The 20,651-nt window shown below is 45.4% G+C and overlaps 13 protein-coding genes across 15 annotated transcripts; 11 read left to right on the top strand and 2 right to left on the bottom strand.

Annotated features, from left to right (window-relative positions):
• Nucleotides 1–1,471: 1,471 nt before the first annotated feature.
• RB195_023775 (uncharacterized protein) lies at nucleotides 1,472–1,672 on the top strand (the record flags this gene model as incomplete). Its single annotated transcript, XM_064211314.1, has 1 exon — nucleotides 1,472–1,672. One exon carries the CDS (start codon nucleotides 1,472–1,474, stop codon nucleotides 1,670–1,672), a length of 201 nt encoding a protein of 66 aa, XP_064067195.1.
• A 112-nt stretch (nucleotides 1,673–1,784) lies between these two features.
• Nucleotides 1,785–2,351, top strand: RB195_023774 (uncharacterized protein; the record flags this gene model as incomplete). The annotated part of the gene is made up of 1 exon (XM_064211313.1): nucleotides 1,785–2,351. One exon carries the CDS (start codon nucleotides 1,785–1,787, stop codon nucleotides 2,349–2,351), a length of 567 nt encoding a protein of 188 aa, XP_064067194.1.
• A 1,256-nt stretch (nucleotides 2,352–3,607) lies between these two features.
• RB195_023773 (uncharacterized protein) lies at nucleotides 3,608–4,174 on the bottom strand (the record flags this gene model as incomplete). Its single annotated transcript, XM_064211312.1, has 1 exon — nucleotides 3,608–4,174. One exon carries the CDS (start codon nucleotides 4,172–4,174, stop codon nucleotides 3,608–3,610), a length of 567 nt encoding a protein of 188 aa, XP_064067193.1.
• A 112-nt stretch (nucleotides 4,175–4,286) lies between these two features.
• Nucleotides 4,287–6,615, bottom strand: RB195_023772 (uncharacterized protein; the record flags this gene model as incomplete). Its single annotated transcript, XM_064211311.1, has 2 exons — nucleotides 4,287–4,472; nucleotides 6,472–6,615. 2 exons carry the CDS (start codon nucleotides 6,613–6,615, stop codon nucleotides 4,287–4,289), a joined length of 330 nt encoding a protein of 109 aa, XP_064067192.1.
• Nucleotides 6,616–13,081: 6,466 nt separating this feature from the next.
• On the top strand, nucleotides 13,082–14,833 carry RB195_023771 (uncharacterized protein; the record flags this gene model as incomplete). The annotated part of the gene is made up of 1 exon (XM_064211310.1): nucleotides 13,082–14,833. The coding sequence occupies one exon, from the start codon at nucleotides 13,082–13,084 to the stop codon at nucleotides 14,831–14,833; it is 1,752 nt and encodes a 583-aa protein (XP_064067191.1).
• Nucleotides 14,834–14,979: 146 nt separating this feature from the next.
• RB195_023770 (uncharacterized protein) lies at nucleotides 14,980–15,345 on the top strand (the record flags this gene model as incomplete). Its single annotated transcript, XM_064211309.1, has 1 exon — nucleotides 14,980–15,345. One exon carries the CDS (start codon nucleotides 14,980–14,982, stop codon nucleotides 15,343–15,345), a length of 366 nt encoding a protein of 121 aa, XP_064067190.1.
• Nucleotides 14,984–15,678, top strand: RB195_023769 (uncharacterized protein; the record flags this gene model as incomplete). The annotated part of the gene is made up of 2 exons (XM_064211308.1): nucleotides 14,984–15,119; nucleotides 15,428–15,678. The coding sequence occupies 2 exons, from the start codon at nucleotides 14,984–14,986 to the stop codon at nucleotides 15,676–15,678; spliced, it is 387 nt and encodes a 128-aa protein (XP_064067189.1).
• RB195_023768 (uncharacterized protein) lies at nucleotides 15,626–15,973 on the top strand (the record flags this gene model as incomplete). Of its 2 annotated transcripts, none has more annotated exons than XM_064211306.1 (1): nucleotides 15,626–15,973. In XM_064211306.1, the coding sequence occupies one exon, from the start codon at nucleotides 15,626–15,628 to the stop codon at nucleotides 15,971–15,973; it is 348 nt and encodes a 115-aa protein (XP_064067187.1). The 2 variants fall into 2 exon arrangements, with proteins under 2 accessions (XP_064067187.1, XP_064067188.1); XM_064211307.1 differs by having other exon boundaries at nucleotides 15,725–15,973.
• A 64-nt stretch (nucleotides 15,974–16,037) lies between these two features.
• RB195_023767 (uncharacterized protein) lies at nucleotides 16,038–16,472 on the top strand (the record flags this gene model as incomplete). The annotated part of the gene is made up of 1 exon (XM_064211305.1): nucleotides 16,038–16,472. One exon carries the CDS (start codon nucleotides 16,038–16,040, stop codon nucleotides 16,470–16,472), a length of 435 nt encoding a protein of 144 aa, XP_064067186.1.
• Nucleotides 16,473–16,516: 44 nt separating this feature from the next.
• RB195_023766 (uncharacterized protein) lies at nucleotides 16,517–17,251 on the top strand (the record flags this gene model as incomplete). Of its 2 annotated transcripts, XM_064211304.1 has the most annotated exons (3): nucleotides 16,517–16,647; nucleotides 16,734–16,851; nucleotides 16,946–17,251. In XM_064211304.1, 3 exons carry the CDS (start codon nucleotides 16,517–16,519, stop codon nucleotides 17,249–17,251), a joined length of 555 nt encoding a protein of 184 aa, XP_064067184.1. The 2 variants fall into 2 exon arrangements, with proteins under 2 accessions (XP_064067184.1, XP_064067185.1); XM_064211303.1 differs by lacking the exons at nucleotides 16,517–16,647; nucleotides 16,734–16,851 and having other exon boundaries at nucleotides 16,970–17,251.
• Nucleotides 17,252–17,416: 165 nt separating this feature from the next.
• RB195_023765 (uncharacterized protein) lies at nucleotides 17,417–17,791 on the top strand (the record flags this gene model as incomplete). Its single annotated transcript, XM_064211302.1, has 1 exon — nucleotides 17,417–17,791. The coding sequence occupies one exon, from the start codon at nucleotides 17,417–17,419 to the stop codon at nucleotides 17,789–17,791; it is 375 nt and encodes a 124-aa protein (XP_064067183.1).
• A 236-nt stretch (nucleotides 17,792–18,027) lies between these two features.
• RB195_023764 (uncharacterized protein) lies at nucleotides 18,028–18,387 on the top strand (the record flags this gene model as incomplete). Its single annotated transcript, XM_064211301.1, has 1 exon — nucleotides 18,028–18,387. The coding sequence occupies one exon, from the start codon at nucleotides 18,028–18,030 to the stop codon at nucleotides 18,385–18,387; it is 360 nt and encodes a 119-aa protein (XP_064067182.1).
• Nucleotides 18,388–18,647: 260 nt separating this feature from the next.
• Nucleotides 18,648–18,962, top strand: RB195_023763 (uncharacterized protein; the record flags this gene model as incomplete). The annotated part of the gene is made up of 1 exon (XM_064211300.1): nucleotides 18,648–18,962. One exon carries the CDS (start codon nucleotides 18,648–18,650, stop codon nucleotides 18,960–18,962), a length of 315 nt encoding a protein of 104 aa, XP_064067181.1.
• Nucleotides 18,963–20,651: the final 1,689 nt, after the last annotated feature.

The following is a 20,651-nucleotide window of genomic DNA, read 5'->3' as shown; positions in this document are numbered from 1 at the left end:
TTCTCTCGAGGCTCTTCAATGGGGTGTAGCGGCTAGCAACGTGACGAAACCCTTGCTGACACCATAAATCGCTGCAGTTTGCAACGGTTCCAACTCGGTTTCAACTACTGCCTCTATTGCCCCGTTTCGAGCGCCTACACAAATGCACCGCAACTGCGCTCGTGATTCAGTCGTTTTGATCCTACTATATAGTAGGGTCAAAACGACATCAAGCACGGTACAGCTGCGTAAGCGGTTGCGCTCGAAGCGGTGCGGTGAATCGTAGCAGTTAGGATCGAGTGAGAACCCTTACTACCACCGTACTCATTGCAGCAATTCGTGATGGTCCACCCCGATTCCAACCGCTGTCTCCACCGAGCCGCTTCGAGCGCAACTGCACCGTACTTCATGTCGTTTTGACCCGAATATACCAAATCAAATACTAGATCACAAAAGAGTCTCAATATATAAGCAGGTCGAGAAAGTTCTTGGCGTTTTGTTACTTACATTTCAAATGACATTTTCAAATAAATTTTTTAAATGATACTTTGACTTTATATACTATTTTTAAGTGTGTTTTTTGCTCTATCCAATCCGTTATATTCGGGTGCGTATCGTTAGGTACCCGCAGCCGATTATCTGCAGCCGGATAAGTGCCTGCAGAAGAGGTTGTCGGTAGGCCATAGCAGGCATAGGGCTGCCTGTGATCACTAAGCCACACCCATCCATCACCACATCACCGAGATAATGAGCAATGTTTTATTGCAATTACGTGATAGAGTTGCCTTCTACGAAGGTTCAAGGGACAAAAAGGCAACGATGTAGCAACGTAGAAAGTGGAAGAAAACGTAGAAAATGAAAATGCTAAAAATGAAGCAAAAACGTAGAAAATTTGTACAAGACAGAAAAGCGCCGGCAAGAAATTGACGATGCAATGGAGAATTTCAAAGAAGAATGGGAGTCCCGCACCGATATATCCACCAAAGCAATAAACACTTTATGCCAAAGAATGCCAAGATTTGTAACCAAAAAACTTATATAGAAGATATAGACATATTTGTATTTATGCAGAGTATTTAATGCACGTAAGATACTACAGTAGTTTGTGAAATCTAGGTTTCTTTGCTTTACGTAAATAAACGTACAATTATTTCCCGTTTCTGGCACCTCGTGTGCAGTCGGCCGATATATCTTTATACGTAAATGATTGATATTCCACACAGAGACAGATATCGTGCCCCTGCGAGGCATGTTTCACACCTCATTAGACGATGAGAATCGCTGATGAAGGATGTGATGGGCGGGGCGTAAGGGAAACGCAGCGGAGCGCAATTAACGATCGCCGTTGCCAGTCGTTTTCCCTAATGATCGGATGTCGCGGCAGCTGCGGGTACCTAACGACCGCCCCCGTTATATTCGTTTTGTTCTCAGATAATTTGGTCACTTTTTTCAGAACTTCAAATACAGCATAGGCAACAGGCAAATTCGCACGATGTTCTTGTTTCAGTTTAAGCTAGATCTAGAAGCTGCCGAGACAGCTCGCAATGCCATATTGGGTTTGGCTCAGGAGCCATTAACGAACATACGATACAATGGTGGTTCAGTAAATTCCGCAGCGGTAAAGAGAGCCCTGAAGATGACAAGCTCAGCGGTCGGCCATCCGATGTTGACAACAACCAACTTCGAGCCTTAGTCGAAGCTAACCCAAGTACAACTGTTCGAGAGCTTGCTAAAGAATTAGATGCAACGTATACGACGATTTCCAACCACCTGCAGGAGATTGGGAAGTCGAAAAAACTGGATAAATGGGTGTGTCGTCTGCACTCCTTTTGCGGAACAAAAACGACCCGTTTCTCAACCAAATTGTGCCGTGCGATGAAAACTGGATCCTCTACGATAACAGGCGACGTTCGGCTCAGTGGTTGGACAGCGACGAAGCGCCACAACACTTTCCAAAGCCAAATTTGCACAAAAAAGGTTATGGTGACTGTTTGGTGGTTTGCAATAGGCCTCATCCAGCACAACTTCCTGAATACTGGCGAAACGATTACAACGGAGAAGTGCCAACAAATCGACGAAATGCACCGAGGACTGCAGCGCACCTGCCCGGCGTTGGTCAACAGAAAGGGACCAATCCAGCTCCACGACAACGTTCGCCCATACGTCTCACAATCGATCCTCGAGCAGAAGTTGAACGAATTGGGCTACTAGACTCTCCCCCATCCACCATAGTACCATACATACGGACCTCTCGCCTACTGACTACCACTTTTTCAAGCATCTCGACAACTTCCTTCGCAAGAAATGCTTCAGGAACCGAGAAGATGCCGAAACGACCTTTAACGACTTTGTTGCGTCTAAGGACACCATAATTTTACTATATTGGAATAAACACGCTTGTTTCTCGTTGGCAAAGGTGTATTGTTACTAATGATTTTTATTTCGATTAATAAGGTTTGTTAAAGCTGAGATATGTTTCTTTTAAATTGAAGGTTGAAAACCGCGCAACAACTTTCTTGACAACCTAATATCACAGAAGTTTATGGATTACCACAGAAAGTGCGAAACCTTTGAAGTGATTGGCAACGACGATCGCTAATTGCGCTACGCAGCAGCTAGCAGCATCTGCAGTCCATTGCGCTGCTTCTGCCTCATGCCCCGTCCATGAACGCCCCTCATCGTCTAATAAGGTGCGAAACATGCTTCACAGGGCATAACAAATAATTGTAAACGTTAAAGAAAATTAAGAAAAGCAGGAAATACAAACAGTTGTTGCCTGATGAATCCAAGTCTGTCCACAATGCACATATAGATCCAGTTCAAAATTTAGTCAAGGTATATATATATATATATATACCGGAAATCCGTACCACCCCAGATTCGTGGAGTGATGCCTTTAATAATGAAGCTGAACTTTTTCATCACGGTTCCAAAGATGTGTATTTTGCTGTAGTTCAAAGACCTGTTGTCTGTTTCTGCATACAACAGAACATCTAACATTCTTGGTGAATCGCCCAGAGAACTAGTTTCCGAGAATCCTTCCTTTTTATGCAAAAAGCTGAAACTTCGGAGTCTTAATTGTAGCGAATCCTTCAGTCAAGAGTGAAATTTTTTGAACCAACTTTGCACTACGATAAATTCGAAAGCGTTTTCATCACCTCATACCTTGACTAAATTTTGAACTGGATCTATATGTGCATTGTGGACAGACTTGGATTCATCAGGCAACAACTGTTTGTATTTCCTGCTTTTCTTAATTTTCTTTAACGTTTACAATTATTTGTTATGCCCTGTGAAGCATGTTTCGCACCTTATTAGACGATGAGGGGCGTTCATGGACGGGGCATGAGGCAGAAGCAGCGCAATGGACTGCAGATGCTGCTAGCTGCTGCGTAGCGCAATTAGCGATCGTCGTTGCCAATCACTTCAAAGGTTTCGCACTTTCTGTGGTAATCCATAAACTTCTGTGATATTAGGTTGTCAAGAAAGTTGTTGCGCGGTTTTCAACCTTCAATTTAAAAGAAACATATCTCAGCTTTAACAAACCTTATTAATCGAAATAAAAATCATTAGTAACAATACACCTTTGCCAACGAGAAACAAGCGTGTTTATTCCAATATAGTAAAATTATGGTGTCCTTAGACGCAACAAAGTCGTTAAAGGTCGTTTCGGCATCTTCTCGGTTCCTGAAGCATTTCTTGCGAAGGAAGTTGTCGAGATGCTTGAAAAAGTGGTAGTCAGTAGGCGAGAGGTCCGTATGTATGGTACTATGGTGGATGGGGGAGAGTCTAGTAGCCCAATTCGTTCAACTTCTGCTCGAGGATCGATTGTGAGACGTATGGGCGAACGTTGTCGTGGAGCTGGATTGGTCCCTTTCTGTTGACCAACGCCGGGCAGGTGCGCTGCAGTCCTCGGTGCATTTCGTCGATTTGTTGGCACTTCTCCGTTGTAATCGTTTCGCCAGTATTCAGGAAGTTGTGCTGGATGAGGCCTATTGCAAACCACCAAACAGTCACCATAACCTTTTTTGTGCAAATTTGGCTTTGGAAAGTGTTGTGGCGCTTCGTCGCTGTCCAACCACTGAGCCGAACGTCGCCTGTTATCGTAGAGGATCCAGTTTTCATCGCACGGCACAATTTGGTTGAGAAACGGGTCGTTTTTGTTCCGCAAAAGGAGTGCAGACGACACACCCATTTATCCAGTTTTTTCGACTTCCCAATCTCCTGCAGGTGGTTGGAAATCGTCGTATACGTTGCATCTAATTCTTTAGCAAGCTCTCGAACAGTTGTACTTGGGTTAGCTTCGACTAAGGCTCGAAGTTGGTTGTTGTCAACATCGGATGGCCGACCGCTGAGCTTGTCATCTTCAGGGCTCTCTTTACCGCTGCGGAATTTACTGAACCACCATTGTATCGTATGTTCGTTAATGGCTCCTGAGCCAAACCCAATATGGCATTGCGAGCTGTCTCGGCAGCTTCTAGATCTAGCTTAAACTGAAACAAGAACATCGTGCGAATTTGCCTGTTGCCTATGCTGTATTTGAAGTTCTGAAAAAAGTGACCAAATTATCTGAGAACAAAACGAATATAACGGGGGCGGTCGTTAGGTACCCGCAGCTGCCGCGACATCCGATCATTAGGGAAAACGACTGGCAACGGCGATCGTTAATTGCGCTCCGCTGCGTTTCCCTTACGCCCCGCCCATCACATCCTTCATCAGCGATTCTCATCGTCTAATGAGGTGTGAAACATGCCTCGCAGGGGCACGATATCTGTCTCTGTGTGGAATATCAATCATTTACGTATAAAGATATATCGGCCGACTGCACACGAGGTGCCAGAAACGGGAAATAATTGTACGTTTATTTACGTAAAGCAAAGAAACCTAGATTTCACAAACTACTGTAGTAACTTACGTGCATTAAATACTCTGCATAAATACAAATATGTCTATATCTTCACTCATGATGCGATCATATCTTGATCGTCCAATGCTGACTACTGCATTCATTTCTACCCTGTCGAATTCTTATTCATAGTCAGCGAAGGTCACGGCGAGAATAAAGCGGTATTTTCGAGAGACCTTTATGATCCTAGAGATGGTCTGCATCTGGTTTACGCTAAAACACCTACAGAATCCAGCTTGCTATTGAGACTGGGCTTCATCCACCGTCCTATATATGCGCGTGAACATGATCACCCTTGAAAACTTTGCACAAGACCCACAGGAAGCATATCGGACAGTAGTTTCGAAGGTCCTCTCGTCTCCTTTCTTATGGATAGAAACGGTTCGCGAGCTATTCCACTAGTCTGGGATCTTTTCTTCGTGAAGGTAGGATGTCATGTGCGCTGCTAAGATTACATAAAGTGAATGACAACCAGCCCGAAGAAAGTCTGCTGATATAAAATCCGGGGGCTGTGCCAGGTTTCATGCTCTTGATAGCGACTCGAACTTCCGAAGAGAAAATCCACTGGTGGAACTTCACCAGTGGAAATGATCCGGGTTGACACAGAGTTGATGAATGGAAAAGGTTCGAGTAGAACCTCGAGTGATGATTTCCATCTCACGACGAGAAGACGTGCGAGTCCCATCTTCGCTCAGCGCTCAATATGCGATACATTCGGATCAAGCCACAAAATCCTCGTTCTTTCTAACAATCCCTTGGTGGCCTTTGAAATTCGATCCAAGTTTGTCGTGCTCTTGGTAGCGACGTACGCTCAGCACAGGCTCGCAGCCCTCTGAGCAGCAGCTCGTAGTCCACCTTTGGGTCCTGCTCGATGTGCCACTCGGCTTAAGATAGGGAGTCCACAAGTACGCAATCGTATACGTCTTCATACTTCTTTCGCTGCCGCATTTGGTTAAATCCTGTTTTTGCAGGAGGAGACGGTGATCAGAACCGCTACAAAGAGATGGCATTACCGAGACGTCAAGTAGACACCACCTCGGTTTGGTATGTTGTCGATCTCCGCACGAGTCGCGCCATTGGGCGATTCCCATGTCCACTGACGATGATCTTTCTTCATGAAAAGAGAATTCCCATGAAAGAGAGAGCGGCGGGCATCAGCCCTATGAGATGCATAATTGCGATGGTGAGGAGCCGGACCCTTCTAAGGTGAAGGGGGTTTAGCTCATGGGGTGCAGCTCAAGTGAAGAGGGTTCTTTCGCCAACCGTTCAGAAGTGAAGGGGGTAGTTCCGCCAACCGTTTAAAAGTGAAGGGGGTTAGAGCACCGGCTTCGACTATCGCATCTATGGTGAGATGATTGCCGTTTTCATTCCGCTCCACCAGTCTAAACCGTCCGATTCATTTTCGGTGGTCCTTCCTGGTTTTATGTTAGAGTCCTCGAAAGCTGTTGATGTTGATGAGTAGCAGTTGATGCTAGTGGGTTTTTGGCGTAGAGGGCGGAGGCGAAGAATGGCCAGACGAGGTGTCAGGAGATGGACGACAGATGGGTGCACAACAACACCAACACCGATTACATTTCGCGACGAACCTTGTACTCGCCAAAGACGAGTGTACCGTCATCCAGCCGTTGCACGTCGCTCCTTCTGCACTTGGTCTCCTGCAGAGCAATGACGTAAAATTTGATACGCTCTGCAGCTCCGAGAAGGGCATGTAGTTCAGCGCCTGTGGACATGTTATCGCATTGTAAGTGCACAGTCTGAAAGTCTCCAGACAGTTATTTCCTGGCAGCCTCGGTTCGCAGATACAAAGTGTGAATTAATATTTGAGGGTTCAGTTGAAAATAAGGGGAACATGTTTGGTGAATAGCTCCTCTGTTTTTCCTGGAATTGTTCACCAAAATCTTATTTTTGCAGAATGACTTGCTAACATGGGTCGTAGCAGTTATCGATTCTCCAAAGCCGCTGTCGAATTTCGCTCACATTGGCAGCACTTCATGTTGCAAAAAATGTAGCTTTTATTACCACTGGTGAGGAAAAACGGCTATAGTTAAGGTATTATAACATTTTTATCTCAGTCTACATGTTTGTAGTATTTTTCATCACACACTTGTTGGTTAGAAGCCCAAAAGAACTGTTTTGAGGTTTGTCGAAGATGTGCTTCTATGTGCGTGAGCAAAAAATAAGCCCATAAAGGATTGGGTTCGAAGGAGAAGCTGGTGAGAAACGTGGAAAGGTGCTCGGAACCGTTTTGCAGAGGACTTCGTCTAAATCCCGTCATTTCGGTGGAGTTTCGCACATCTTGGAAAAGTTAGGTGATGTTATATTAAGATTTTTGTTCTGCTACCTCGTTACGAGGTCTAAGGTGTCTGTTTTGAGGGTGTTGAGTGATAGTACCTGCTTCCGAACTGGTAGAGGCCCGATGCCGAATATCACTTTATCAGGGATGGGTGTAGCGCAGTCGGTAAAAGGTCCTGCTTTGACTTCGTGATCGATCAATGGTTCGAAACTGTCCTAGTACTACCCATGCCCTTCATGCCTCTGTGGTTGATGAATTGGCACGTGTTTGAGAGCATTAAAAACACCGACGTAACACATCGTCTAGCTCCTCCCCCCGCAATAATTGCAACGCGCATTCGTGAACCTCAAACATTTTTCGGATGTGTCGAACTCCTTTTCAGCTTGGGAGACCCTGGCGGAGGATTGCCGGAGGACAAACCTCCGCTGTGCATCGCAGTTCGACGCCCAGAGTCACCTACATGCCACTATGAGAAGGTAAACCGTTGTGGAGATGCTCATCATTCCTTGCAAAAATTCGCAGAATTAAACAGCTGATATCTTCGTTCAGAGGAAAAGCCGCCAGGCAGTCAGAAGTGTCTGGAAATAAACAGGAACGTAGCGAATTAAACAGTACACAACACATCCAATATGTTTTCGTTTACGCTGAGAAGTTGGAGCCCAAGGATGGCATGAAATATTGATAGTTTTCAGTTTTGAGCCCATAACATTGTGGTGAGAGAAGCTGACAGAAAAAGAACAGCATACAGAAATGGAGGAGGCAACTTGCCACGAGCTTATCGAACTTGTTTTTTTTTTCATTCTGACGACTAAGGCGAAAAAATGGAGCTGAATTTAAACACCGAAACATCGAGATTGAATTTTTTACTTCTTTTTCTGCTTATTTGAAACGATCAGATAAGTCCTGTACATCAAAACAAGCCTCAGTTCATGATTTATCAGGAGGTATATAACATGTTGGGGAAATCCGTTTTTCTTGATAGAGATGAAGGGGATGGAGCGCGCTCGGTTGTAAATTCCCTAGCTATACAGACAATGGTGCGAGTGCCGGGGTGCAGAGCGCCGACGACAGAGTGCTCTAGGCGAATTAGTATTATAGGTGTATGTACAAAGAGGAATTTTGAAGCAAATGTGTACCTTTCAGTCTATTGCTAACTTTTCGTTTAAGCAAATTTATATAGAAAAGGAAGTGTTCTTTCAGAAACAATCTGGTATCCTCTGTACAGAGTGGAAAAGCTAAGGCAGCTATGAACCTTCACTGCATTGCTATGGTTTCGAAGAATTGAGTTGTTCAAGACGAAACCTGCTCTTCAAGTATGTGATAGAAACGGGTGCGTATCGTTAGGTACCCGCAGCCTCCGTGACAACGTGTCCTTAGGGGAAACGGGCAACGGCGACCGTTAATTGCGCTGCGCAGCAGTTAAAAGTCGGCAGAGCATTGCGCTGCGTTTGCCTTATGCTGCGTCCACCCATATCGTCTATCTTCGGCCTTCGTCGTCTAATGAGTAAAAATGAGTAGCGAAATATGCCTCGCAGGGGTACGCTAACTCTGGTATTGCTTCTGTACGGAGTACCAATCATTTAGAGATACATCGAACAATTGCACACGAAAGACCAGTGTTTCATTTGTGTAAGACAAACAAATCGTAACTTTTACAAACTATTAGAGTATCTTACGTACATTAAATATTCTGCATAAATACAAATACACCTATATCTTCTACATAGCTTTTTTCAATCACAAATCTACGTCCTCCAACGACCAGGTTCTCGCTTCTACACTTTTCAACTTTTATTTTCGAATTTTCAGTTTCTCAATGTTTTTTTATGTTTTGTTTTTGTACAAAGTCCCTATGCCTTTGCTTCATCTTTAGCATTTTCATTTTCTACGTTTTTTTTTCACTTTCTACGTTGTTACGTTGCTGCCTTTCCTTCTTTTAACCTTCCTAGAGTCAACTCTATCGCGTTACTGCAATATAAACACGGCACATGACCTCAATGATGTGGTGATGGATGGGCATGGCTTAGTAATCACAGCCAGCCTAAGATATGCCTACTCTTGCCTACTGACAACCTCTTATGTAGGTAATCGACAGCGGGTACCTAACGACCGCCGACCGGGATGGATGTGGCGCTGTCGGTTAGAGGTCCATTGTAGCCACACGGTCGATGGTTCGAAACCGCCCAGTGCAAACCAAGCCTTTCATCCCTCCGGGGTCGATAAATTGGTACCAGAGCTGTCTGGGAGGATAAAAACACTGACTTGATCATCAACTGGCCCCCGCAGACCATTGTATAGGCCAACACGCGCTCCAAAACCTCAACGATTACGATTTCCAGTAAAACGTGTTAGCGCATCCCAAGTGGATTGAGACGTCAGTGACTTTTATATACACCATACATCATATATGCATGTATATATACATATATAATAAATGGTGCTCATTTTTAGCCATTGTCGCTCGTTCTCTTCGTTGCTCATTCGTCCCCGTAGTTGTTTGCTCTTCTCCATACTTCCTTATTTAATACGTTGTAGGAGAAAATGCATGTTATGTTGTTGCTGCTCTTGCTCCTTATCTAATAATTGATTGCACCGCTGCAAAAAAAAGACTTTTGTATTCTGGCAACTCTTAGCTAACAAGACTGATTATCCTTAAATCCTATCGTAGATTATGAACCCTTCTCTGAATAACGATGTATGAACCCTTCTCTGAATAACGATGTATGAACCCTTCTCTGAATAACGATGTATGAACCCTTCTCTGAATAAGGATGTATTAGAGAAAATATACAATTGATTAAATCAGTTCGATACTTTCCAAGTGTCCTTTTGTTCATGAGCACTGTGAAACAAATTTCTTTCACTTTCTGAGTTGTCTAGAAAAAATTGTTTGCCTGTCTTGATCCCTACAGACAAACAATTTTTTTTTCTTCAATAGTCATAAACATCTAAACATGATATTTCTCCATAGTGTCAAATGATTCCGATAAAAGCCTTGATAATTCTCCCGTTGAAGACACTTCACTTTGATCTCTAAGATCTAAGATCTTCGATAAGTATAAGGTGGGGTAGACCCCCTCACATATGCACCTAATGTATTTTTTACATACACTCATCTTATATTTTACCTATGCAAGAAACTTCATAAAATAATCTATAGAATTCTACAACAATCTATAGGAAGACTCATTTTTATTTGATATTCAGGTGTTTTTCAAGCACATTTGCTTCCCCATATTGGTATGTATTAGAAAAACAATGTTATCAGCGCGAGAGACCGGCAGCTCGTGCTGGTTCATAAAAGAAGCAAGAACCTTGGTGGCCTTCCTGTCGTGAGAGCGGGAGGGCTTCAATTTACACGACCATAACAGCACGGAATCAAATTTCCCGCTAGCGGAATTTCTACGATTCCTCCATACGGTCAATTGAGATCTTAGTAGACTTAATTCTCGCAATTCCTAACAATAATAATTTCTGCGATAAGAGTATTTCTATAGTTGTGGCTTGCCAGAATCCATACAATTACATACCAACATTTCTGAACTTCTACAATTTGTTAAGAAGATCAGCCACGAACTTTGAGCGAATTTGTCAAGCGCATTTTGCGAGAGCTCAAATTGTGCTATTTTCTCTACAGTGTTGGTGGACTCCAGGCAGCAAATTCTTTGCTGCGGCTTAGTTTATTATTTAAACTACTCGCAATGAAAATACAGTTTTACGATAAAAAAAAAAGATATCACAACAAATTGTCCATTGCAATAGGTTAGTAAGCTACTTTACTTGTCATACTGATCTTGAACCTCACAGATTTCATACAGAAATTCAGGGGATTTTGGAGTCGAGTCAGAAATTAGTCACAGTGGAACTTGAGTTTTTTTTCTTCCTATCAGTGTAGAGAAGTGAAAAAAGAACGAATACCAAAATGAGCCTACACAATTTCCTTCTACGCATGTAACATTTAGATTTTATAAATTAACTCGTTTTGACTGTGATATACGCTTTTAAATGTGATATTTTCTTACAAGTGCTGAGATGTCTTGGGAACGGTAGAGAAGGTCCTGGCGGATTCTCCACGAATGCCTCCGAGACATAACGTGCCCAGTGGATATGCCGGCGGATACACGAACATATCTCGACGAAGTCACGCTCCAGCCGTTCATAGAAACGCAGACAACCGTCTAAGGTTTTCTTCTGGCCATAGAGACGCAGAGAACTGTGCAGTTACAAAGAAATATACAAAGAAGAGTGGCGCGAGTTGTCGAAATTACCGAATAAGTCAAGGAATAATAGTGTATGGTGTTCTAATAAAGAAAGGGAGTCAGTTTGTCTTTATATTACTTTCAGAAAGTCTAGAAATCATCAAATTTGAACTATTTCTCTTCCTGCAAGTTCCGAGAAGTCAGAAGGTCCCTTCTGTAGATCTTTTTTATAAATTAGGCTACAAAAAAGATAAAAAAACAAAAAAAAGAGTTACAGGATAACGATAATTCTCATTGCCGTCGCTTTCCAAAGCTGGAGTGTTCCGTTTTAACGAAAATTTTTACATACGTAATTTGAAGCTATTAGATACATCCTTATCTCATAATTCACGTCAGGATTTCTCCCGCTTCTGGTACGATTATAAATTCACCTCACATCACTAAATTGCAGTGGATGTGTCTGATTCTCCAAAACAATTTAGTAGACAGTGAATTGTATCCTAGCCGGTGATGCAGCGTATGATTAACGGTAGGTAAGCAGATTCAGCTTCTTAGGTGCCAACGAAAGTGAATCTCTTTAGGATACGCACCATCGCTAATTGCTCTGACGAGGCATGACCGGGGCACGATCGAAATTCCACCGAGACCCTCTTTACAAGCACCCGAGATTCCTGCAACACCTGCAGGAAAGAAAATAAATTCACTATCTCTTTTACCTTTATTACCTACACTTTAAAACTTCTTAGAGTTAAAAGGACCCCACACAACGCCAAGCATGAAATATTTACGGATGATTCTAATGCTTGACGAAAGGTAAAAAAGGTAAAGGTAGAAAGGCCCAACTTGTGTAGAGGTGCGGAGACTCCTGGGATCTTTGCCCATATCGTTCCGATGAATAAACAGGTGGTTCAGTGAATGTTTGTTGCCACAACCAGACGACCACTCTTGAACAACGAAGGCGAAGTATGTCCAGTACATATCAAGGAAGAGGTAATATAAGGGGACATGCCCATAACTAGTTGAGTTGCAGTGAGGTCACGATAAGTGATGATCATCGGAATGATGATACAACTTAAGAAAATTTTGTATTGTTTAATAGAACGCTGTTTGTTCAGAGAAAGCTTTGAAAAACATGTCTAGACATGGTATTGATCTTCCTTTATTAAACAACAGCTAACATTTCGGCGATATCGCCTTCGTCAGAGCCTGGAAAAAATCAAAGCTATCACTGATTTATCCTCTCAAGTGCCTCATCGCCCTATAGAAAGCATTCAAACGATAGGTAAACTCAAACAGCAACAGATCAGCTAGTGCTTACCTCATTAACTAGATCTGGACACGCAACAGACCACCACGTACCACTACTATGAGTCACAAGGGGTTTTTTATAGGGACCTCACGGCCTGCCCCGTAGATAGATCAAAACCCACATAGGTCTTGATACGGGGATAACTCGTTTGTGATCGCAATGCACTCATCCTTCCTGTTCATTTTTGGACTTTTGGCGGTTATCCAAAAGGCCTCTAGCGTTCTGCGTGCTGTGATTTCGGACTCGTAGGATAATATACGAACTTCTACCTCTACTTCGAAGTTTTGATAACATATTCTGCGGTGTGCTCCTATACTGCTAATGTCTACTATGTGCTCTTCAGAAGTTAGGGCGTACCCGACGCGCATTGTCCTCGCCTGAACAATGTGGCAAATATGCGAGGGCTACTGGCTAGAGGACGAAGCCGGCCAAAGAAGCTAGTCCGCCATCGCCAGCAACAGCCAGTGCTCTTGGCAACACTTAACGTTGGGACGCTTACTGGAAGAAGTCGTGAAATGGCAGATAGTCTCAGAAAACACCGTGTTGACATATATTGTGTACAGGAGACTCGCTGGAAAGGCTCCAAATCAAGGGAATTAGGCGATGGCTACAAGCTCATCTACCACGGCACATCAAATCGCAATGGCGTTGGTATCATATTGAACGAGTCGTTTAGAAACAGCGTCACAGCAGTGGATCGACTATCGGATCGCCTGATGGCTGTAAAAGTAGACACAGGAGAAGTGGAATTGCGAGTCGTCTCTGCTTATGCGCCACAAGCGGGCTGTAGTGAAGAAGAGAAGGCAAGCTGTTGGGAAGATCTGGAGCAGTACGTCCAATCCCTGGAAGGCGAAGAAGTTCTTCTAATCGGAGGAGACTTCAACGGACATGTCGGTTCTCGGAAAGATGGGTTTGAGAGTTATCATGGTGGATGCGGCTATGGAGCTCGTAACGACGACGGGTTGCGAATCCTGGAGTATGCTATTGCAAGTGACTTGATCATTGCTAACACGCAGTATCGGAAAAGAAAATCGCATTTGATCACGTACACCAGCGGCGGTTGTGAAACACAAATAGATTTCTGGATATTACGCCGACGAGATCGCCCACTTCTGCAGGATTCAAAAATCATCCCTACAGACCATGTCGCCGCCCAACACCATCTGCTCGTTATGGACTTGAAAATCTCCCGTCCAAGGAAGAGACATCCAAGGACTGAAACACAGCGCATCAAATGGTGGAATCTGAAGGATCGAAAGGAGGTATTTTTCGCGTCCGTGGCTCCATCTACACTTCCCCACCCTACTCGTAGTATGGCGGAAATGTGGTTGTCTACTTCCAGCGTTATACGCTTGACCGTGAAAAACACTCTGGGAAAGACGACTCTAGGTAAGCCAAAGGTACAAAAGGCTACGTGGTTTTGGAACGAGGAAGTTCAGGCGGCAATTCGTGAGAAGAAGTCCAAGTATAAGCTCTGGTGGAGGACGCGTCAGCCTGAAGATCGGGGTGCTTACCCAGCGGCGAAGAGGGAGGCTAAGAAGGCAGTCTCCAAGGCGAAGTCGGACCGCTACAAGGCTGTGTACGACATGCTTGATACCAGAGAAGGCGAGCGGGCAGTGTATCGTTTAGTCAGAGCACGTCATCGCTCAACGTTGGATATGGAGCACACCAAGATCGTTAAGGGAGCTGATGGAGCCGTTCTGCGCCGCTCTCGTCAGATCCTGGAGAGGTGGCGAGAGTACTACAATCACTTGTGTAACGAAGAGTTCTGTCATCCTCCCATCCCAACTGTTCCCAGCGTCGAGGGTCCTGTTCTACCAATTACTACCGTCGAAGTCAGTGCTGCCCTCGCAAAAATGAAGTCGAACAAGGCAGATGGTCCTGATGACGTACCTGCTTATGCCTGGAAGCTGCTAGGAGATCGAGGGTCCGTGTGGCTCGCAACTCTATTCAACAAGATCGTTGCAGAAGGACGGACTCCAGACGTTTGGCAAACTTCCGTGACTGTGCCTGTCTGGAAAGGGAAAGGAGACATTGCTGACTGCACCTCGTACAGGCCTATACGACTGCTGTGCCATACGATGAAAGTTTTTGAGCGTGTCCTGGAAGCTCGTCTGAGGAAAATTGTTAGCGTTTCACTCAACTAGTGCGGCTTTGTGAAGGACTGCAGCACTATAGATGCTATCCATGCTGTCAGAATCCTCCTGGAGAAACATCGAGGAAAGAACCGCAGTGTGCATCTTGCTTTTCTCGATCTCGAGAAAGCTTTCGACCGTGTCCCACATGTGCTGTTATGGATGTCTATGAGGTTGCAAAGAGTACCAGAAGAATATGTGCGGTGGACGAAGCTGCTTTATGCGAAGCCTACCAGCGTTGTACGATGTGCTGTTGGAACAAGCAGGCCATTCCCTGTACGAGTAGAGGTTCATCAGGGTTCATCCGTCTCACCTCTGCTGTTCATACTGTGCATGGACACGATAACGAAGGAAATCCAGAAGCAGCATCCGTGGACTCTACTCTTTGCCGACGATGTCATGCTCTCTGGGGTCTCGAGATGATCTTCAGAAACAAGTACAGTCTTGGAAGGATCAGCTGCAGCAATATGGATTGCGCCTCAACACATCAAAAACTGAGTACATGGAGTGCGGACCAAGGATAGAGGATGGTTCAATTCGTGTCGATGGCACCGAATTAAACAAGGTGAACTAATAAGTACCTTGGATCCAAAGTGACTTCCACAGGCGACATTGATAAAGAAGGTCGAGCACGTGTTAATGCGGCATGGATGAAATGGAAAATGGCAACAGGCGTACTGTGCGACAGGAAAGTCCCTGTTCGACTGAAGTCGAAGATCAACAAGATGGTTGTGCGTCCTGTTGCCCTTTACGGATGCGAGTGCTGGCCGACAACGAAAGCCTTGGAAAGAGTGCTGCACGCTGATGCGGATGTTGAGGTGGACGATAGGTGTAACGCTAAAAAAGAAAGTATCTAACGACACTGTACGTTCCATCTTCGGCGTCGTCCCGATAACTGAGAAGATGAAGGAGGCGCAACTGAGATGGTTTGGTCACGTCTTGCGGCGGGAGGAAGATTCTGTTGCCGAAACCGCTCTGAAGCTCGACGTTTCAGGAGTGAGGCCGCGTGGGAGGCCAAAGATTCGCTGGTTAGACCGTGTGAAGCTGGATATGATAGATGCGCGTTTGTGCACAGCTGATGCGATGGATCGAACCAAATGGAAGACAAGAAGCAGAAAGGCGGACCCTGCAACAACGCGGGACAAACGCTAGGAAGAAGAAGATTCTGCGGTGTGCTCCGAACGGGGCAGAGTTTAGATTTTGCGATTCCATCTAGATGCTCCTTGACCCTAACACACAGGGGACGTCCCATTTCTTCTATATAATCGTCGGACTTGTCGCCCCGCAGGATGCCGATGTTCGCGCTCGTGCCCTTTGCAAGATGAAGGAGAACCCTCAAACCACGCTAAAGGGCCTTGCTGCCGAAGCTTGCACTTTCTCGACATTCGTCAGAATGCCGCACTCTTCGAATCCTCAAGTCTACCGCATGTCAACATCGTGGATTCGCGAAACAGTCGAAATCGTGAGCCACCGTCACCTTGTTTTCGATGCGGAGCCAATCACTGCTCTAGAGACTGCACAGTCGCGAACAAGAGATACCACTACTACACGCTCTGGACACAAGCGAGAATTCTGCAAAAATTTCTCGAAGAAGAGCGGAAATCTGCCAACACCGTCACTATCGCTTCGACTCATGCTGACGCCGCTGTAAACAACATCTAGCGTAGAGTACAGATTGATGGGAAGACAGTGCGCATGTGTCCTGATACTGGAGCAGACGTAACATTGCTGAGCACAGCAGACTGGGCCGCCATGGGTCGACCGAAGCTGCTACCACCCAATCTCACACTGAAGTCTGCCAACAATGAACCGATCAACGTTCGGGGGTGCCATGAATGAAACTTCATCATTGATGGTCATCGAGGACATGGTGCTTGCCATGTAGATGACACGCCGTCGTTGTTTTGTTTAGATTGGGTCGTCCAACACGAGCCACTGTTTCGTCACCTGACAGAAGGCTCCATCTGCAACATCTCTTTAAGGACGCTCAGCAGCTTGAATTCTTCTCTCGCAACGCACCTAAGGAAGAAGTTTCTAGCAGTCTTCGCGCCTGATCTGGGGCGTTGCACCAAGTAAAAAGCTAAACTCGCTCTGAAGTCTGACTCTAAGCTTGTCTTTCTAAAGACTCGCCCTGTACCCTATGCTGCCATGCCAAGGATTCCAACCGAAATCGAACGAATTGTGTCTATACACGCGCTGGAGTCCGTTGATCACTCAGAATGGGCAGCACCCATCGTCATTGTTCGGAAGAAAAACGGATCGATCCGCCTCTGCGCAGACTACTCAACCGGACTGAGGAATGCATTGGAACGAAACCAGCATCCGCTTCCAACCCCAGAGGACCCCAGCTTCACGAAACTCAACGAAGGGCGCTACTTTTCACAGTTCGACTTAGCCGAAGTGTATCTCCAATTGGAAGGGGACTTCTGAAAGCGGCTACTCACTATCAACACGCACTGTGGACTGTATCGCTTCAACCGACTACCATGGAGTGAAGCCAGCTCCTGGTATATTCCAACAATGTAGAGGAGTAAACCGCCATTTTCCTCTGTGGCGCTACTACAACTGCAGAAATACCATGACGACAGTCAAAGGATGTCTGCTAACTGCATTCCGCATAGTGATTCCAAAATCACTTCAACATCCTGTTCTTTCAGCACTACACAAAGCTCATCCAGGCCAAACGAGGATGAAAATGTTTGCAAGAAGCTTTGTCTAATGGCCTCCAATGGATTCCGACATCGAAAACTCGTCCGGACCTGCCCAAGATGTGCATCCGTGGCAAAGGATCCGATCAAAGGTGAACTACAGTCATGGCCGAAACCACAATCGCCGTTGACTCGAGTTCATGCTGATTTCGCTGCACTAATGGAAGAACTATACTATCTACTTATCGTGGGCGGCTACTCCAAGGGCCGGAGACCGCTCAAATGTCATCGATCTCCTCAACGGCTACTACCCAAGCAATGAAGTGCATCTTTGCCAACTTCAGAAATTCAGAGACGCTCGTCACGGACAATGGAACGCAGTTCACGTCACCTCAGTTCACTTAATTCTGTCCTTGCCGAGGAATCTTGCACACTCGCACACCGCCGTTCCATCCACCGAGTAACGGACAAGTAGAACGTTTTGTGGACACCTTCAAAAGAGGACTTGCCAAGCTGAAGAGGGAGGATCCAACAGTGGACTCACTACAGAAGTTTCGGATGGGATATTGCTCCACTCCCTGCCCGTCTGCACCTGGCCAGCGTTCACCTGCCGAAGCCTTCTTGGGACGCCGACTGCGAACGGAACTCGATCTAATGCTACCTTCTAGAGATCTCACAAACGGTCCACGGGATGTCAAAATGGAATCTCAATTCAATCGTCGAAATGGAGCACGACGCCGCCGCTTTGAGATCAACGACGCGATTTCTGCCAAGGATTATCGAAGACGGAAACCTACTCGGACTCCCCGTTTCATCACACAACGTGTTGGAAACAACCTACACTGTTTGCTGTGGAAACGAAGTATGGACTGCGCACGTAAACCAGTTGCGATCCAGGATCGGCACAACAGAGACTAATACTTTCTTGGATGTGTTCGACCTACCACTACTCGACTCCGTGAGCAAGGACGATGGTGCAACGCCGACTGCCGACTCGTCGCAACGACCACAACTCCTTCGACGACCCCACCGCCGACTACGGGTGGACCCACGAAGAACTCGATACGAGATAACTTGAAAGGGGAGGTATTGTAGGAGAGGAATTTCACCAAGTTATTCGCGTAGAGTAAACCCGTATTGGATACGTTGCATTCTTGTATGACCACCCTGTTGTTTTTATGTGGACATGTTCTCTTCTCCGTGTTTCGACTTCAATAAAACTACTCGTCTTCGGCTGTAGCGATATCCACAACACTATGCATGTTGCAGCGGTGCAGGCTGTTCACAAACTGCTCACGCAGCGCCAGGCTGCATTGAACATGTACGGATTGAGCATTAAGCAGATCATGACACTGATAAATGAATGCCTGAACTGCTCTAATTTCCGATGGTCGGGACAGCACTACCGAGAACTTAGAGGCCTAGCTATGGGACAAAGGCTGGCACCCACTCTCGCCATTGTTTCCATGTCCAAGATCAAAGAGCCTGTATAGCTACATCGTTTGAAGCGTTTGTATAGTGACGTAACGTCAAAAGACTCAATTGCACATTCATGTGCAAACGAGGTACTGCGAAAATGTTTTAGGAAGTTGTTAGAACTGCTGAGGTGGGCAGGGACATATCTGAGCAGCTGATTTACGATTATGTTGAGCAGCCAGGAAATTCTATTTGTGGGGCTTATACCACTAGTGATAGGTCGCACTGTAAAGTCACGTGGATTGTTCGAAACGAGACCATTTTCAGAGAGCTTGTGAGCTTTGATTAGCGCGTATAGGACTGGACATGTGTGGGTAAGTCGTTCTTGAGATTCGTAATGAAAAAAAAAACCCTTGTGACACATAGATGTGGTACGTGGTGGTTTGCTGCGTAACCAGACCTAGTAACTGAGGTAAGCACTAGCTGATCTGTTCCTGTTTGAGTTTACCTATTGTTTGAATGCTTTTTGTCGGGTGATGAGACGCTTGAGAAGATAGATCACTGATGGCTTTGATTTTTTCCAGGCTCTGACGCCCAAACGTTAGCTGTTGTTTAATAAAGGAAGATCAATACCAATTTTGGCTACAGCTCAAGAAAACCTATTAAAAACTACGTTTCAACATGCCAAGATTCAAAGACAGTTGAACATGGGCAACATCAAGATATGTTTTACAGAACGGTTACTATGCAGAACAGATTTGAAAATCAACGAATTTCACTTTTTAAGTCTGGCAAGATCCTCGTTCACTTCGCATTTAGGTTTTACAAGACCGGAAATCTCCTAACTGCGACTACAACCACGATTTCGCTAAAAAACGTTTTTCTCTATATCAAATTCACACCTTTTATGGTCTGGCTGGTCTGCTTTACATCAAGCGTGAGTTGAATTATTAAAAACGTCATTCGAAGGAAAGAAGAGAAGATAAGGAGCATGGCGTTGATAGACCCCTATTAGGAGCATTGCACATCTACTTGGAATCATTTGACATTTATAGTCGGGTCAAAACGACATGAAGCACGGACATTTGCACAAGCGGCTGCGCTCGAAGCGGAGCGGTGGAGCGTAGTGGTTGGGATCGTGTAAGGATCCTCGCTGCTGCCAGCCACCTCTGCAGTTCGCCATGGTCCCACCTCGATTCCAACTGCTGTCTCCACCGCACCGCTTCCGAGCGCGGCCGCTTACGCAACGGTCCGTGCTTCATGTCGTTTTGACCCAACTAATGAACGCGCGTATAGGCTATATAGTCGTCAGCCGACGCATCAAGTCAGTGTTCTTATACCCTGAAACAAGGCTGATACCAATTTATCAACCCGGGTTGAAAGGTGTGGTTGTCTAAGAAGGTTAGGAGCCATCAACTGTGCCAGTGCTATTCAACCTTTTACCGATTGCGTCACACCCGTGCGTCGTTTGAAGTGATCTTTTTATGCTGGATGAAAAATCGGAATTTCAGCTATTTTTCTTGTCCCAAGAATACAGTAGGGGTAGTAAAATCCCGTTGCGCATGTTCTTGCTGGGTTAGAGGGTGGACATTTTCGCCATTTCAAGTGGGCTGGTTTTTTCAGGCGGGTGTAGTATAACGGTTAGAGGTTCCGCTTTCTGCACGATCCATCGGAGGTTCGAATCCGCCCTAGTGCTCACCAAGCCTTTCATCCCCCCGTGGTCGATAAATTGGAACCGGAGTTGTCTGGGAGGATGAAGACACTGA

This window comes from Necator americanus, chromosome X (assembly GCF_031761385.1).
Source record: "Necator americanus strain Aroian chromosome X, whole genome shotgun sequence".
NCBI lineage: Eukaryota > Metazoa > Nematoda > Chromadorea > Rhabditida > Ancylostomatidae > Necator > Necator americanus.
Note: the sequence above shows the minus strand (reverse complement) of the source record. Positions and strands in the feature narration are given on the sequence as shown.